The sequence below is a fragment of the Carlito syrichta genome, unplaced genomic scaffold (assembly GCF_000164805.1).
Source record: "Carlito syrichta isolate Samal-C Ts95f unplaced genomic scaffold, Tarsius_syrichta-2.0.1 Scaffold153630, whole genome shotgun sequence".
NCBI lineage: Eukaryota > Metazoa > Chordata > Mammalia > Primates > Tarsiidae > Carlito > Carlito syrichta.
The window spans coordinates 46,172-63,740 of record NW_007097726.1 but is presented as its reverse complement, the minus strand read 5'-3'; the positions used below and the strand labels follow the sequence as shown (position 1 = coordinate 63,740).

At 39.0% G+C, this 17,569-nt stretch overlaps 1 protein-coding gene across 1 annotated transcript in view; it reads left to right on the top strand.

Moving 5' to 3' along the window:
* Positions 1 to 1,061: 1,061 nt before the first annotated feature.
* LOC103252127 (multidrug resistance-associated protein 4-like) overlaps positions 1,062 to 17,569 on the top strand; it is a gene marked incomplete at its 5' end in the record, with an annotated part of 43,359 nt that continues 26,851 nt past the window's right edge. Inside the window, 3 exons of the mRNA XM_008050734.2 lie at positions 1,062 to 1,123; positions 2,972 to 3,127; positions 13,328 to 13,417. Of these exons, the coding sequence (XP_008048925.1) occupies positions 1,062 to 1,123; positions 2,972 to 3,127; positions 13,328 to 13,417 (308 nt within the window). The remainder of the gene's footprint in view (positions 1,124 to 2,971; positions 3,128 to 13,327; positions 13,418 to 17,569) is intronic.

Genomic DNA, 17,569 nt, shown 5'->3' with positions numbered 1-17,569 from the left:
GAAATTGGTGTCATATTTCTGGAGGGGAGCTTGGCAGGACTTAACAGCCTCCTTTGAAAATGTACATACCTGTTTTTCAGCAATTCCACATCTAAGAATTTATCTTAAGGAAATAATTAAGCTTGTTTGCAAAGATTTAGCTTCAAGGATATTTAGCATGGTATTATTTATAATAGCAAAATATTGGAGCGAGCCTAAATATCCACAAATAAGGAATTTGTTCAATAAATATATGTACTGTAATATTATGTAGCCACTAAAGTAAATGTTTTTACGAAATAGCAAATAAAAACAGATTACAACAGTATGTTCATATCAATCTCATTTAAACATGTGAGTTTGTATCTTTAGGAACACACACATAGCACACATACCCATACACACACACCTAGATACAAATTCAGAAAGAAAATGCACCCACAGTTGTCAAGGGTTTTGTGGTTATGACTAATACTCATTTCATTTTCAAATTTATTTGCACTGATTATAATTATTAAAAAAGGAGTTTGATTTTTAAAAGGTGAATGCAGCCTTATACTCAGGTGATGGCTGCAGGAATTCAAATGAGGGGAGTCAGGAAACAGAAGTAAAGTCCTCAGGCTAGAGCTGGAGAAAGCTGGGAGGTGGTGGTTTTGAGCTCCGTGAACTTGATAAAGAACGTATGACATCAAAATGGGGACATCAGAAGCAACAGCTGTTTTGAGTGGAGAATTGGGTATTGATCTCATTGAGTCTCAAATATGAAGAGGGAACCAAGTACAAATGTCTAACTTTTGACCAAAGAGGCCCAAGTGGGAAAGCGTAAAGAGACAATTGCAAAGCAGCTGAAATAAGATTATCTCAGGGTGTTTCTTCAGTATTACCAGTGTAAACTTACTGATACTGGTGATATTCTCCATAAGAATTTGGTAAAACCAATTGGTGACCTGTGAAAGACTTTCAGATCACAGTTCTGCTGACTTTGAACAATACAGAGAAATAGCTAGAGTCAGGTTTTCCTTGAAATTACCTTTTTCTTATTATCGACACTTGATTTTGTACTTTTTATTCCTGGGTTCTAGGCAGCCCTGTGTCCCCTGTTTTTGAGAGGCCAGTAGCCTACCAGTATCCTAAATATGTCCAGGTTTGCACAGATCAGTGTCCTGTAGGGTCAATGGCATGTGAGTATTCACACAGTCTCACAAATATGGCATTTGCCTGATGTGAGGTGATTTATATATGAGAAAACCCAGAGATAAACAGAAGCACACATAAGCCACATATATACCTATGTGCAGGAAATGACACATTTGTAAAATATAAATTAGAACTTATATTAAGGTTAAAAATGGCAAGATAAAATTAGCTAAAGTCACTATTCTCATATTTATCTCTAGCAAGATAAATCCTCTTTTGAAATGTCATCATTGACTCCACAGATTACAGTAATTCCCCAACATATGAACCTTCAAGTTGCAAACTCTCAAAGATGCAAACATGTGCTCACATGTCCAATCACCTGTTTTTTTTACATGTCTAGCATACATTGTCACGTGCATGCATCCTCTACAAGTGGTTGTGCTTTTGTGTACTTTACTGTACAGTACTGTACAGAGTGCAGTAGTACAGTATCTATTTCAAGCCCAGGACATCTGGAAGCAAGCATAAAAGTGTCAGTGATATAGCTGGTACTGTAGAGCTGGTTGTGTTAGTTGGGTACCTAAGCTAACTTGGTTGAACTTACAAACAAATTGGACTTATGAACACACTCATATGTAGGGGACTTGCTGTATATTTTTAAAATGTGGAGATATTCAAATGAGATAATAAGTAAAATTTCTAGCACCTAATCAGTGCACAGTAAAAGTCAGATCCTCTGTGTAACAGCTTTTACATTTATTAAATTACACGATTGAAGGCATGTCTTATGACCTTCACTGATTCCAGATTCCTAAATAAGGATGATGCCAACTCTTACAAAGCTCCCACCAGAGAATTTACAATTGGGCAAGGTCATTGGTGAAAAGGCCAGTTTCTGCATTCAGGTTTAAGTGCACACATCTAAAGGCTAGTTTTTACAGTATTGTTTTATTGCCGACCACCATTTTACCTGCATTATATTGATTCTTTGATCTTATTGTCAGTGTACTTTATTTCTCTCTGCTTTGACTTTAATAAGAGGCATGATACTTGACACAAATATTTCCCAAGGGGCAATTATAAGTATTAATTGGTTTGCAAAATACCTTTTGAACTACACAGATGAAAGACCCTGTGTAAATAGCAAATATTTATGTTGATCTTGTTATGTGTGTTTTGGCTCCTGGTTACTGACTTTTAAGACACTGAGACCTGCATTTCAAAATTTTAAGATGTCTTCTTCTAGGCCAAAACATAACCAGATATTTAATATTTTAAAGTTTCTCTTCCAAAGAGTAATTTGTCTTAAATGATAGAAATCTGGCGATATGAATGTTGTTTATGTATAATACTTCTGATTTCAATTGTTAACAGCTTTGTGAAATTATCCAAGAAATTCTCAAGTTTCAAAAGATTCAAATCCGAGAAGTAAAACTAGTTTAGGAATTGCCTTCTCATCAGCCACTTAGGAGACTCCTGGGCTTTCACTGCCAAGTAGGCTGATTCTGTTACTTTTACACTCAGACCAGTAATTCTCAACCAGGGAGAGTTTTGCACCCAGGGGACATTTGTCAGTGACATTTTTGACTGTCACAGTTTGGGAGTATACTATTGTCATTTACTAGGTAGAGTCCAGGGATACTAGTAAACATCTCATGATAAACAGGACGGCCCCCTCCCCCCTAAAAAAGAATTATCCAGCCCAAAATGTCAGGAGTGCTGGGGTTGGAAAATTTTCTTAGACTACATTCAGTTTAGACAGTCCTTACTTCATCTTCAAAGACCAAAAGTTTCCTCCTAGGTTTGTTGCATACTATTATTTTTTAATTCCTCCTCCTTTATTTCTCTGTAGGTTGGCATTGTGGGAAGAACAGGAGCTGGAAAAAGTTCCCTCATCGCAGCCCTTTTTAGGTTGTCAGAACCCGAAGGTAAAATTTGGATTGATAAAATCTTGACAACTGAGATTGGACTTCACGATTTAAGGAAGAAAATGTCAATCATACCTCAGGTATGTGAGGCAGAGAGTTGTCACATGCTTCTTTTATGAGGGCACCTAAGTTTAATTGCTTTCAATTTCATTGCTTTTTTTTTTTTTTTTTTTAATTGCATGAAAGGATTGATCCTTTCCCCCCACAGAGCATGTTTTTAACAGCAGGTATTTTCGACAGGTATTTTCATCTCATACTAGGATTTGTTTGTTCGTTCATTCATGTGTGTGAGTGTGTGTGTGCGTGAGAGAGAGAGAGAGAGAGAGAGATTGATTTAATAATAACTTACCCGTATAAATTTCTGGACTTAAACTTCCCCAGGTGCCACAGTTTTATCCACTGATAACCACATAATTCTGAGAACATAATGATAAATGGTTTGTTTAGCACTCAAGAGATTTCTTAGGGAAGCATGGAGTTTTAAGTGTCTTAATGATAGACTTTTGCTGTAGGAACTAAAGCTACATTTTCAAAGGTGATTATCTCCATGGAGGGCTTTCTGTGAAACCATGGAGCTGTAAGAATTACAAAGCTTATAGACGCTTTGGGGAGACTTTTAGAATCTAGCCGTTAGTAAGTGGTTTTAAGCAGGGAGGCGGTACCGAATATTGAAGAAGAACATGGAAAGAGGAATTCCATCTCTCTGCACTTCAGAGCTGTTGTGAGGCTAAACATGTAAGAGTGTGTGGAGGGCTTCATGCAGACCCAATATGTGATTGCTATGATGGCAAAGGGTTGAGTTGACTAGCTCTTCTGTTTTCTTTTTTTTATTATTCTGCTTCTTAATAGAAGTGTGTCTTTCAGGGAGCATTCTAGAGACTGGATTATTTGCACAAAACTCCTCTCATTGCATTGGGTTTATCTGTTTAACATAAATTCCCAAAGTACTTATTGAGCAAGTACTACCCTCCAGGTATCTAGTCATGGATCATGAAGACCCTGTGCCCACTAGCCTGGGGCCTTTAGCCAGGAGGCAGCACAGCTTCCATCCTGCCTTCTGCTTTGACACTTCACATATTCAACTTCAAACTTGCTGTTTTGTTTTTTAAATTTGTGGACTTTTTTACACTCTGCAATCATATGGCCATCCAGGGAGCTGAGAAACACACACACACACACACACACACACACACACACACACACACACGCACACACACGCACATTCTTGGGATGAAAAACATATTAATAGATACAGAGACAAGAAAAAAAGCCAAACAGATGAGCTTTCTGGGCATGTGGAAATAAAGGGCTCTTAAATGACTGTATATTAGGAAACATAGAGAACATGACACTCAATGGGAAGGAGAATGTAGGTTTCTAGACCAAATACAGCCATTGCTACCTTCCACTGATCTCTAAAATAATTTGAATTACTCTAAAGTAATTTTGAGGATGTGGAGAAATTGGAACCCTTTTGCACTGTTGGTGAGAAAATGGTACAGAGTAGAGGTTCCTCAAAAAATTAGAGTTAATATATACTCCAACAGACCCACCTCTGAGTACATATCCCCAAAAGAGCTGAAAGCAGGGTCTCAGATACGTGGACACCCATGTTCATAGCAGCATTATTCATAATACCCAGAAGGTGGAAGCAGCCCAAGTGTCCATCAACAGATGAGTTGATAAACAAAATGTGGTCTATACAGTGGGAAGTTATTTTAGCCTGAAAATGGAAGGAAATTCTGACACATGCTATAATGTGGATGAACCTTGAAGATATTAGGCTAAGTGAAATAAGCCGTCACGAAAGGTCAAATATGGAGTTTCACTAAAATGGCATACGGCAGAAGTACCTCCTACTAGTATAATGGTAAGACAGAAAGAAGAATGATGGTCACCAGGGGCTGAGGGAAGACAGGGATGGAGAAATGTTGTTTAATGGGTACAGGATTTCAGTTTTGTAAGATAAAAAAGTTGTGGGAATGAATGGTTGTCATGACTGCAAGCCAATGTGAATATGCTTAATACCACTGAACTGTATAGTTGAAGATGTTTTAGGTGGTATAAATTTTGTGTTATATGTGTTTTGCCACAATTAAAAAAAATTAAAGATATTTCTTTCAGGAAAAATGGAAGGAAATTTTCATCATATAAGATTCCCTCTGCCTATTAAAAACCTGACTCAGTGCTTCTTAGTAGAGACTGAGAGTATACATTTCCACATTTTATCTTTTGGTTGTACCTATCTCAGAAATAAGGACAAATGAGTCTACTCATCAGAGGTAATGAACGTGTCTGTAAAGTGCTTTCCTATCCCAGGATGAAAGGATCTAGAAACGTGCCTTGCGTTACTTTTAATGCTTCTTAATGAGAAATGGTTGTGTGCTTGTGTACATAAAAGAAATCTAAATAAAGAAGTAACGTTAGATGATTCTTGGCTCTGCCAGTAATGTTTTGGAAGCACATCTGAGCAAAGACTAAATATACCTTGACATCACCAGGTTTTGGTTCTGTTCCATAAGTTTCCACCCTACTCTTGAGCAAATGATCTATGTATGTACTCCAGGGAGCATGCTTACAAAACAGTGTTAAGCTTTGTATCCATGTAGATCATGATCACCAAGCATTGTAAACACAGAACCTTTATTTTTTAACTTTACATACCTTTGTCTCCAAGGTTGATAAAATAAACGTAGTCTAAAGAGACTGTGCATTGCATGCAGCATCCCAGGAAATCATTTGGGAGCGCCAGGAATAGATTCTTTCAGAGCATGTGCTGAGTGTTAATACAACTCACATTTTTATTCTGGCGCTGGCCAACACAAGTGGGTGACTTTGATGAAGTCATTTAGCCTCTGAGTTTCCTCGTCTTTAAACCAGGTCTAGTAATTACTGCCTCAGATTTGTTGGAAAGATTTTACTGGATGAGAAAATGTTTGTGGCCCTATACTGGCTTTGAGGAATGCTTAATAAATAGTAACAATTTATTACTAAAGCTTGGGGCACTGGCCTTTTGGGTATTATCGCCACTTGAGTAAAATGGTAACACATTCTGGAAGAACTTTGCTTGGTAATTTCTATTTATGTTTTGTGATTCTTGGTGATTTTCTTTAAATTGTTTACATAAATTTAAATAGTGAAGCAGCAATAAACAAACAAAAACATACAATAGGTTAGGAAAAAGCCTAAAAAAGGAGAGAAATATCATGTTTTCCCCAAAGGAACAAAAGATAAGACTATCATAATCTGTGGTCTCTTGTTCTCAGCCTTGCCCATGTTTCTCACTGTTTTCTGCCTCTCCATGGGGACAGGGACTGTCTCTCTCATTTCTAGTGCCCTGGTGCTTATTGTAGTCCCAGACAGGTTACTGGAGTAGTAATCCCTAAAGTTGTAACAGTTTGCCTCTTTCTCTCCCGTCTCTCTCTTAATCCTCACAACAATTCCATTTCATCCTCATTTGGCAGATTTAAAAACTGAGGCATGGAGAGCATAACCCACTTAACGCATACACAGCAGAGGCAGAATTGAAACTAAATACAGGGAGAGTACTGACTCCAGAGCCTGAGCTCCTGTACATTCTGCTAGGGACTTGAAACCCTCCTTGCCTTCCACAATCCACGAAAGGACCTCTGCTTTGCCTTGTGATTCCACATGGGCACATGTCGGCACATACATCACTGAAACAAATTTCACAACTCAGTATATTCTCTGTGCTTCTGCACCCTGATATTTTCTATTCTGTCCATTCATATAAAAGACAAAATGATGGGCACAAGCCACAAAATTGATTTCATGATCCATTGGTTGTGCCTGCAGTTTGAAAAATACTATGCCTCACTGTCCTGCCCTGCTTGGCTGGGTTCCTGCTGCGTGTTGGCACAAGGTGAGAAGCCACATTTATATTGTGATTGTCATAGCAGGCAAGGTGCATTAGATTAGCCCCATTTTCTAGGAAGGAAACTGAGACTTGGGGAGATTCCTACCTTTCCTTGAGGCAAATAGCTTATAGGGAGTAGAATCAGAACTCAGAACTATTAGACTCCAAATATTTTTTTCCCACAAGTATTTATTGAATGGAAGGATGACTCATCAGATAATTTTACTCATTGTTTTTCTGTTTTCCCCACTTAAAAAGGATTCCCTAAAACCATAATCAGAGAGAATAAATATAGAGCAAATTCAAGATAAGATACCTATTCCTCAAGCTTTGTTCCTGGTTTGAACAGTCAGGTGGTTTTGAAAGACTGAATTGGTTGTGATATTTTTTTTTGTGCCAGAAACCTCAAGTGACACTCAGCACTTTAAAAAAAAAAAAAAATCATTTTAGAAATAGGGTGTATTCACTTCATGTTTGAGTGGCTGGTTTTGGGGGAACCAGGCCTGTGTCTTTTTTTCCCTGGACAGAGCAGTGAACTCCTGTGTCCCCTGTCTTCTGGGTTCCTCCCCTTAGTTAATGCTTCACAGTCCTCCATCCCTTGTGAATCCACCATGAGCAGTTTAGAATTAGGGGGTAAGTGACAGCTGCAAGGACCTAGGTAGGAACAAGGGCACCAGAATGGTGACATACACTGTGAGGAGCTAGTCCTGAAGTCATTAAAAAAAAAAATACTACTGTGTCCTTAAAAATGTACCCCTTCATTTGAGTTCAAAAGAGAAACAAACAGTGAAAATACTTCCTAAATAATTTTCTTGAGCAGAACAGTTAGCTGAAATGTATGCTTCCTTTGTTTCCATGACATGAAGTAGTTAAATGCACTTCTCAAAAAGAACACCAAGATGATACTGTGTATCCACAGAATCGCTTATCTGAAGGATCTGGAAAAATGGATTTCAAAACTTTATTGGATGGGTTCATAACACCTAGAGCCCCTACCCTATTGGCACAAAGAAAATGTTTTCAACTGGATAGTAATTCTATGCAAGTTCACCATTTATGATAACACCCTAAGGGTTGGCAAACATCAACAGCTATAATCTTGGTTATGATTAAATAGATTCATTTTTTTTATTCAATAGAGTTTTTTTTTTAATATCAAAGTAAAAGCTAGGTGCCTTTTAAACAGCCCACTACTAAAAGTCTTCTACTATTTTGGTATTTCTTTTCCCTGAGTTTTCTTTAGTAGGTTGAAAAGGTTAGCCAGTGTGTGTCTCTTTAAGACTTCTTTTTTATTACCTGGTTTTCTTTCCCTTTTTTTCTTTTTGAGAACAAAACTCAAAGAGAAAAAGAGGTAGGTATGCTGTTACCAGTAAAGAAATACAATTGGATTCTGGCCTAATGCAGTCGGTCCTTTGTTTCTGCACACTGAAGTCGTCATTAAAACCCATGGAACTGCTCCCTGGAGCTGGTGACCTTTTTGTATCTAAAGAGGACTTTACACGACTTGAATTCTTTTTCCTTTGTTGGCGAACAATGTTCTTTTCTTCTGAAAATGGATGATGATCAGTTCATTCAGAGGCTACAGGATTTAAAAAAAGAAGGAACCCAAGATTTAAAGTGACTTCAGGTGATTCCTTCATTCTTGACAGGGAGATGAGCTACCCCTTAATAAAGGTCCTCAGGATTTGAAAATGAAAACATAGCTCTTAGGACACCAGGCAACAGCAGTAGTGGTTGCTGTTGAAGGTATATTTTAGGAGAGGGAAGTTTCCTGGTTTGGGACCCAAAAAGATTAGGGTAAGTGTTGTACTTTACCTTGCTGTTTTGTAACTACTTGTATGGTTTTTGTCTTGGTCCCAGGTCGTTTTCAGTGATTGAAGGTCAGTGGGTAGAGTTTCTTCTTGAGATAATGAGAGGCTTGTCTTTCAGTAGCATATACAAAAGCTCTAGGAAGACCGTAGTTTCCAGCCCTGCAGTTGTATGGAGGGATTATCAATTTACTACACTAAATGCTTTGATTCAGTGTGGGCTTCTTTGGGTCACATGCCTAATATGAACTTGTGTTATGTCAGTAACAGAGGAAAAGATTACTACTGAATGTGGCACAAGAATTCTTGTTAAAAAGTATGACCTTAAAACCCTGATAAATACCATGCTTAATAGTATTCCATTTAAAATATTACACTGAACAGAACATGTTTGTTTTCCCAGCTATACCATGACAGCTAAATGTGCAGGTTAAAATAAAACTCTTATTAAATGAGGTTTAAATATGTGCCATCAGAAAAAATATATGCTTAGGCTAATAAATTGTGTGTATATTTTCATGAAGGTAGTATGTCTTACCATAAATCTCTCCTCTGAAATATTCTGCCTGCAAGCATTTTTACAACACTTATTTATAAGATTAGTTTATTAACTTCATTGCATGGAGGTAGGTACTTTAAATAATAATATCTGTCAGAAATTATAATTAATTTGACCCTTATCTGCTCTCACAGTATGTGTCTACTGTGAGCACTTTTATTACCTTTTGAAGATAATATAATGGTTTCTTTTTTGGCAAGTGGAAAACAGTAGAATGAGTAGAAACCAAGGTGAACACATGCATAAAACATGTCGGCATATTAAAACAGACATTGTTAATGAATCGCCTGTTGGTTTTTAAAAAAAAATATGGCTTCAGTCAGTTAATATTTTATTAAATCATTCTCCTCATTCAACAAGTTTTGATTGAAATTTTACGCATTATAAAATATATGAGGGGGGACCCAAAAAAACCTGGAATTTATTTATAAAATATTGTATATTTATTCTTACGTGTTTAAACTTCAGTCACCTTAAAAATATTCTCCGTTTGATACGATACTTATTAAAGATGCTTTTTCCACTGCTCAAAACCGTTTTGAACTCGTCAATTTTGATACCTTTAGTGCTTCTGCCATTTTGGGTTTCACCTTTTCTACATCGCCAAAACAGTTTCCTTCTGAGGACTTTTTTCTATCTGTGGAAACAAAAAAAGTCACTCAGGGCAAGATTGGCTGAATAGGGAAGGTAGGGCATGAGAGTCATGTCATTTTTGGCCAAAAACTGCTGAACACTCAGCGCAGTGTGGTCAGGTGCTTTGTCATGGTAGAACTAGTCACCTGTTTGCCACAACGCTGGACGTTTCTTCTGCAAATCGTAACTCAACCTTCTCAAAACATTCTTGGTTTACCATTTGATCTGGAGGAACGAATTCTGAGCATACTACAAGGGGCCCACCCTCCAAAAGATAATTCCAGGTTTTTGGGGGGTCTTCCCCTCGTATATTTGTCATGTCATAACAGAGAAAAATATTCTTGTTTTCTGAACTATTTTTTCCTATCTAACACTGCTAAATAAATATGAGTAATTGCCTAGTATTTCCCTTCCAATTGACAGTGTAGATTTAAGTGGGAATCCTTATGGCAGTGGGAAATGCTTAAGCTTAAATGTTGGCTTTTTTATGACAATCCGCAGTGACTGGTTATCGGTTGCAGAGCCTTCAGAGTATCTGAGGTCAGTGTGCTGAGCTCAGCCTAGAGCAGCTGCAGACATTGTTTAGGGACCCAGAGTAGGCAACTGATTGACCTGTGAAGAATCTTAACTGTAGTCCCCGGTGTCTGGAAGAAGCATCTATTTCAAGGAATTTCCTAAAGGGAAGAAGGTGAGGAAGGTGACAGATGAAAGGCCCTGAATTATGGAACAGGAGATTGAGTGGGAACTGTGCATTCCTGTACCTGTTTTCAACCACCAGAACCACTGTGCCCAAATATTCCCAAACAAAGTAACGCTCTGAGACTTTCCATCACTTATCAAAGGAAGAATCGTGAGTCTTTATAACTCAAAGGAGTTTTTTCATAGATAAGCTCAGGTATCATATCTCTAGCGTGTACTTTGAAACCCCAAATGGACACTCAATCAAACCCTAGACCTCTTACAGGGTGTGATTTTGCTCTGAGAGGAACCTGAAGGCATAGAAGCCATTATGGAGGAAGAAATGGACCTGCCTTTAATGTAAGCGAAGAGACCACCTGTCACGTCTCCAGACAGACTCAAAGCCAGTTTCTTAACTCTGTCCTCTTTAGCCCCTTATCTCCTCATACACCATCCTCAGAGTCTCTGGATTTTGGCCTCTGAATGGAATACTGCCCACAGTGTGAGCCCTTTGGGGAGAGGGGAATGGTGGTAGCAGCCTCTCATCACCAGGATGTATTGTTTCTGGAAACCTCATTTAAACAACAAAAGGAGGAGAAATTGCCTGGCTGGTTGGAATCTTAGGGTTGATAATTACAAAAATTAAGGTTTTTTTTTATAATCAGAAATAAGTAGAATGATGGTTGTTCCCCTCATAAGAAATTTCCACCATTTCTTGACAGTTGTTTTAATCTTTGGTATTAAATGTGATAGGTTTAAGGGGGACCTTAAGTATGGCTTTTGGAATTTTTCAGTTCAGTTCAGTAATCATTTGGAAACATTGTATATCGAGTGATTTTTTTTTTTTTTTTTCCCAAGAGTTTGAGGGCCTATCAACCACTTAATCAGCTTTGTGGGAGGCCGAGGGAGGTGAGAAGATTGCCTGAGCTTAGGGTTTCAAGACCAGCCTGGGCAACTTGGTTAGACTTCATTTCTACAGTAAATCAAAAAATAAGCCGGGCATGGTAGCGTATGCTGGTAGTTTCAGCTACTTGGAAGACTGAGGTGGAAGGATGGCCTCATCCCAGCAGGAAGAGGCTGCGGTGGCCATGAGTGTGCTACTGTACTCCAGCCTGGCAATAAGAGTGAGAGTCAACTAAAAAAAAAAAAAAATCAGCTTTGTGCAAATCAAGTGCCTAAATTAGTCTCTTTACGTTTTGGATTTTTCTGATAGATACATATTTTTTGGTGACACACTGCCTTCTATTTTTGGGAGGCTCTCTGAATGTTGTTCTTCTTCATGACTGGGGAAAAGAAATCTGCCTCCTTAATCTTCCTTTTCAGGCTTTTGTTTTGTTTTGTTGAGTGGGGGCTCACTCTGTTGCCTAGGCTGGAGTGCACTGGCATGGTTAGCCTCAGCCTCCTGAACTCAGGCAATCCTTTTCTACCTCAGCCTCCCAAGTAGCTGGGACTATAGGTACTCGCCACCATGCCTGGCTAACTTTTTTATTTTTGTAGAGACAGTGGCTCGCTGTGTTGCCCAGGCTGCTCTTGAACTTCTGGGCTCAAGTGATACTTCTGCCTCGGTCTCCCAAAGTGCTGGGATTATAGGCATGAGCCACTGTGATGACCTCTTTCTCAAGCTTTTGAGAAACGAGGAGGGATAGTTCAGCCCAAGGCCAGGTGAGAGCTGAGGCTGGTGGTTCCCTTCAGCAGTTCACTGGTCTCTGCGGGAGAGTCGTGTCTTCTTGTTCCCGCATCTGCCCATCCTGTCATCTGCCATCTTCATTGGAGGTAGTCAGTTGGGCTTTTCCCTCTTCATATCCTTGTGGGCTACTAGAAAACTGTCACGCAACTTGCACAAGCTTCTGTACAATATTCTCTCTTGAAATCTGAAATCCAGAAAGAGGCCAATATTTCAAGGTGATTTAATTATGGGCACCTTCTGAAGCAGATGAACAGGAACAGCTGTTTAAGTAACATTATTATGATGTTCTTCACAATGGGCTTCCGGTTACCCTGCTCTTGTAGTTGCTGATGAGATTCTGTGAGGCAGGGAGCCCTGACGCATGAACAGGATAATGTGGGTATTAACTGATGGAAAAACAGTAGCGATCCCTTCACAAATAGAGGTACCATTGGCCCCCGTAGTTTATATCTTCTTGGACAAAGAACAGAATGTTCTACTCTGACATGTAGGGAAATTCCCAATCCCAGAAGACTGTTTTACCCATGGAAAAAATATCCTAATTTATTCTTTAGTGCAAATTGGGAAAATATTTAACAATTTTGCTTGGAAGCACAACTTTCACCAATCATGTTATTGGTATTTTCCAGTATCACATCAGGATTGACAATTAATTTTTGTAGCTCTCTTGATGTAAACGTCCCCAAATGTCTATATCCTTGTAGTTCCTATTTAAGCAGATATTACCAGCAATGCATTTTTAAAAAGCAAGTCTTCCTTTTTCTTCTTCATTGTCCTCTTACGATGACACACTAAGGCAGTTTCTTTTGTCAGCGTTCAATGGTCTGGAAGATATTTTGGAGCACACTTTGTAATGTAATTAATAGACATGTTTTGTAAACAGGCATTTGCACCCTGTAATTAATGATTATCATGAGGTTTTTTTTTGTATTTTAATTCTATTTTTGAAAGTTAGCATTGGAATAAATGAAAATAGAACAAAATAAAATGAAATGAAAAGAGGCTACGGTAATGACATTCACTATTTTGGGCATTTAGGAACCTGTTTTGTTCACTGGAACAATGAGGAAAAACTTGGATCCTTTTAATGAGTACACGGATGAGGAGCTGTGGAATGCCCTAAAAGAGGTAATCTATAAAATGTAATTACCTTTAATTTGTTAGCATCAGTATGTGTATATGTACATTTATAGCACTGCAAATAATTAAGGGAGCTCGGTGTTTTAGCTAACTCTGTTCACTGAGAGCATTGAGGATATGGATGAAAAAATCTGTGTATTGACGATGATGAAAACCAAAAACATTTCTGTCTCATGTGCTCATTTAAACCTTCCTCCTGTAGTCCAAAACATCCAAATATGTCATCTTATTTGTCTTTAGCAAGGCAGTAAACTAGAAGTTGTATTTATGGGCTCAAGTTCTACTCGTGACTAAGTTACACTGCAGCATTTAATTTACAGTTCTGTTCTTAGAGAAATTCTAGTAAAGGAAGACAAGTTTTTCTTTGGGTTAGTGACTTAGGCCTGTAATCCTTGCTCTTTGGGAGGCCAAGGTGGGAGGATCGGATCAGGCCAGGAAGTTTGAGACCAGCCTGGGCAACAAAGCAAGACCTCATCTCCACAAAAAAATAAAAAGAGGGCAGACTTCTCAGGTCCCCTCCCACTGTGGGAGCTATTCTGTCCTCTCAATAAATCCTGCTTTCTCCAAAAAAATAAATAAATAAGAATTAATTGGACATGGTGGTGTGCACTTGTAGTTCTAGCTACTCGAGAGGATGAGGCAGGAGGATCACTTGAGCCCCAGGAGTTCAAGGCTGTGGTAAGCTGTGATTGTGTCACTGCACTCCAGCCTGAGTGACAGAGTGAGATCCTGTCTCTAAATAACAGTAATATAGTTTTTCATTATTAACTGAAAGATGAATGAGATCATATTTATCCAATGTTTTGAAGTTTTATAAGAAAGTGTTTATAAAGGTTAATTATATAGTTAGAATGGGATAACTTTTTAAATTGACAAACATGTAATTTTAATGCTACAAAGTGAACGTAGGTAATAATCCTGGAGTCCTTGCTAAGTTTTTTTGCTGATACGTTGATTTCTAGAAGATTTGCTATTATTGTGTTATTCTTTTGAGCCACTTCTTAGAATTTCCTTGCCCTTACATGAAAAGGATTTTGACTGTTAAGGTGCTGTTGGTTTGTGTACTTTAACTAATAACTTTTTGTTTTCACCCTAGTTCTTCAAATAATTCTAAGCTACTTAATGGCAGAAACCATGTTGTAAAAATTTTAATCCCTCATAGGACTTAGCTCAATCTTTTACTTTTAAAATGGTAGATCCTTTCATCTCAGAGAAGTGTGGTTTATTTCTTTTTTTAAAAAAAGTACAAATCCTAGTGATGAATTCCTCACTATTATTATTGTTGTTGTTTTGAATTGTTTTGTATTTAATTTATAGTTGGGTTTTGACTGTGAGCAAGCAGATTTGGAGGCCAGATGATTTCCTGGCCAGTAATTCTTGTTTCTGAAGGCATGTCACTGCCAAGTCTTTATGTATCCACCCTGCTTTCCAGCAACTGTGAGGATTTTATTTTTCCTAAACTGGGTCAATTACTTCACCTTCTTCTACTTGATAAGTAGTTGACCTCTGATTTCATATGAGCCTGTGAGTCTTTCTACAGTGAAATTCTAGGAGAAAAGGAGGAGGAAGACAGTCAAATATCAAATGTAAAGAACGATAAGGCGACCCACTGTTCTTGAACTCTGAGGACAAATGTAATAGTGAAATTGTGACACACCCTAAAAGAACAGGAACTACTTGATAAATATTTCTCTATTTGCTTCAGAGCTGGAGAGTTCTTGTCACAGAGTCTCAGATAGTAAAATTACTTTAGAAACACATTGCTCCAAGAACAGTGAAGAAATGTTAATTAGGAGACAATTCCATCAAAAGCCATTCTAGAATTTGACTGGAACTTATACGAATTTAATCTGTAGTAGACAAAATTAGAATACAAAGTAGGATCTTCATTTAAGTCTAAAATTGAGGAAGTAGAAGAAGTAGATATGCTCAGGTCTACCTTTCCTTAAACTGTATCTGGAGCCTGCTATAAACAGAAACAATTGTATGTGTACTCTGTGGCCTGCCTGCAAAGTGTAGTGAGTGGTGTCTATGTATTGCTCTAGAATTGACTTCAGAGGCTTAGTAATGTCTCTTAGAAGTAAGAAACCATCTCATCATTGTCTTTCTCCAGAAATTATTTCTTTATGACATTATAGGTTTTTCAGTGAAGGATTTGGTAGAGTTTCTAAAAATTGGGGTACAGTGTTGTATGTACAGTGTGATTTCAGCTGTTTTTAGTCAAACCTACAAAGGGGGACCTAAAACACCGGAGATTTGTTTGTAAAAAATTGTGGGCTGGGCTCAGTGGCTCAGCCTGTAATCCCAGCACTTTGGGAGGCCAAGGCAAGTGGTTTGCCTGAGCCTGCGGGTTCGAGACCAGCCCGGGCAGCTAGGCGAGACCTTGTCTCTACAATACATTGGAAAAAAAAAAAACTGCCGGGCTCGGTGGCTCAGCCTGTAATCCCGCGCCTTTGGGAGGCTGAGGTGAGTGGATTGCCTGAGCCCGCGGGTTCGAAACCTGCCTGGGCAGGCGAAACCTCATCTCTACAATAAAATAAAAAACTTAGCCGGGCGTGGTAGTGCGACTACTCGGAATTCCGACTACTCGGAAGGCTGAGGCGGAAGGATCGCCGGAGCCCAGCAGGTCGAGGCTGTGGTGGCCGGGGGCGGCCACTGCACTCCAGTCTGGGCGACAGAGTGAGACTCCAACTCAAAAAAAAAAGAAAAAAAAAATTGCCAGGCATAGTAGTGAATGCTTGTAGTTCTGACTACTTGGAAGCCTGAGGTGGCAGGATCACCTGAGCCCACACCAGGTCAACGCTGGGGTGGCTGTGAGGGTGACACTGCACTCCAGCCTGGGCAGAGAAGTGAGACTTCAACTCAAAAATAAAAATTGTATATTTATTCTTACATGTTTCAACTCCAGTCACTTTCAAAGTACTTTCCATTTGATGCAATACATCTATCGAAATGCTATTCACTACTCCAAACACTTTCTGAACTTGTCAATTTTCATGCCTTTTAGTGCTTCTGCCATTGTTTTAGTTTTCGTTTTTCACCTCTTCCACTTCAGCAAAACGTTTCCTTTTGAGTACTTTTTTCATGTAGGAAAAGGAAAATAAGTCTCTTGGGGCATGGTCAGTTGAGTAGGGAAGGTGCGGCATGGGGGTCATGCTGCTTTTGGTTAAAAACTACTGGACAATCAGCATGGTGTAGGAAGGTGCACTCGTAAATCACCCATCAGACAAACGTGTTGACTCTCCAAAAATTTCACTGAAGCTGAACACAGCCTCTCACAACAATGCTAGCTGGTTCCTAGAGCACTTACCTAGCAGAGGAAGCGAGTACTACAAGGGACCAGCCTTCTAAAAGATAATTCGGGAGTTTTTTGGTCCTCCTCATATATTCTGAAACCTGTACCTATGAAAGTCACCAAACAATTCACATTGAGTGTTTGAAGGTAGTAAAACAATGAATGATGAAGGTTTTCTTCTTTTCTGTTTCTTTGGTTTTTCTGAATTTTCCACATTTTCTCTAGTACACTTATTTTCTTTTGTTATCTGGATGGAAAAGGAAAGACTGAGCACTCCTAGCAGATGAAGCACGGGATTTTTCGCAGCAGTAGTTCAGAGTTTCATGACCACAAGTTCACGGAGGCTGGGGTCATGCTGATAGGTCAAGGAGTCTTTCCTTGGAGTCCTTGGAATCTCAGGGTCTTCTGACTGTGAGTCAGAGCCTCACCCCTTGGAAAGTGGAAGCATGAAGTTATGTGTGTGTCTTTATCTGGGGAGACTTCAGGAAAGGTTTCAGTACCACAAGTCCAGGGCCCTTCAGGTTCCTCTGGATTTCTGTCTACGTGCTGTCTTTGTGGCTTTTTTCTATGAGATCCACACCAGAGCAGCATAACCTATCCCGCTCTTCAGTGAATGGTAGGAGACCTGGTATCATTTAGAAACTCCCTTTAAAGTAGACTAAAATCCATGGTCAGTTGGTTTATAAATGATGCCTGACTGGGAAAGGGATCCCAAACTAATAAGGTTGGCTTGAGATTCATTAACAAGGCACTATTGTTGGGCTCAGTGGCTCAGCCTGTAATCCCGTGCCTTTGGGAGGCTGAGGTGAGTGGATTGCCTGAGCCTGTGGGTTCGAGACCGGCCT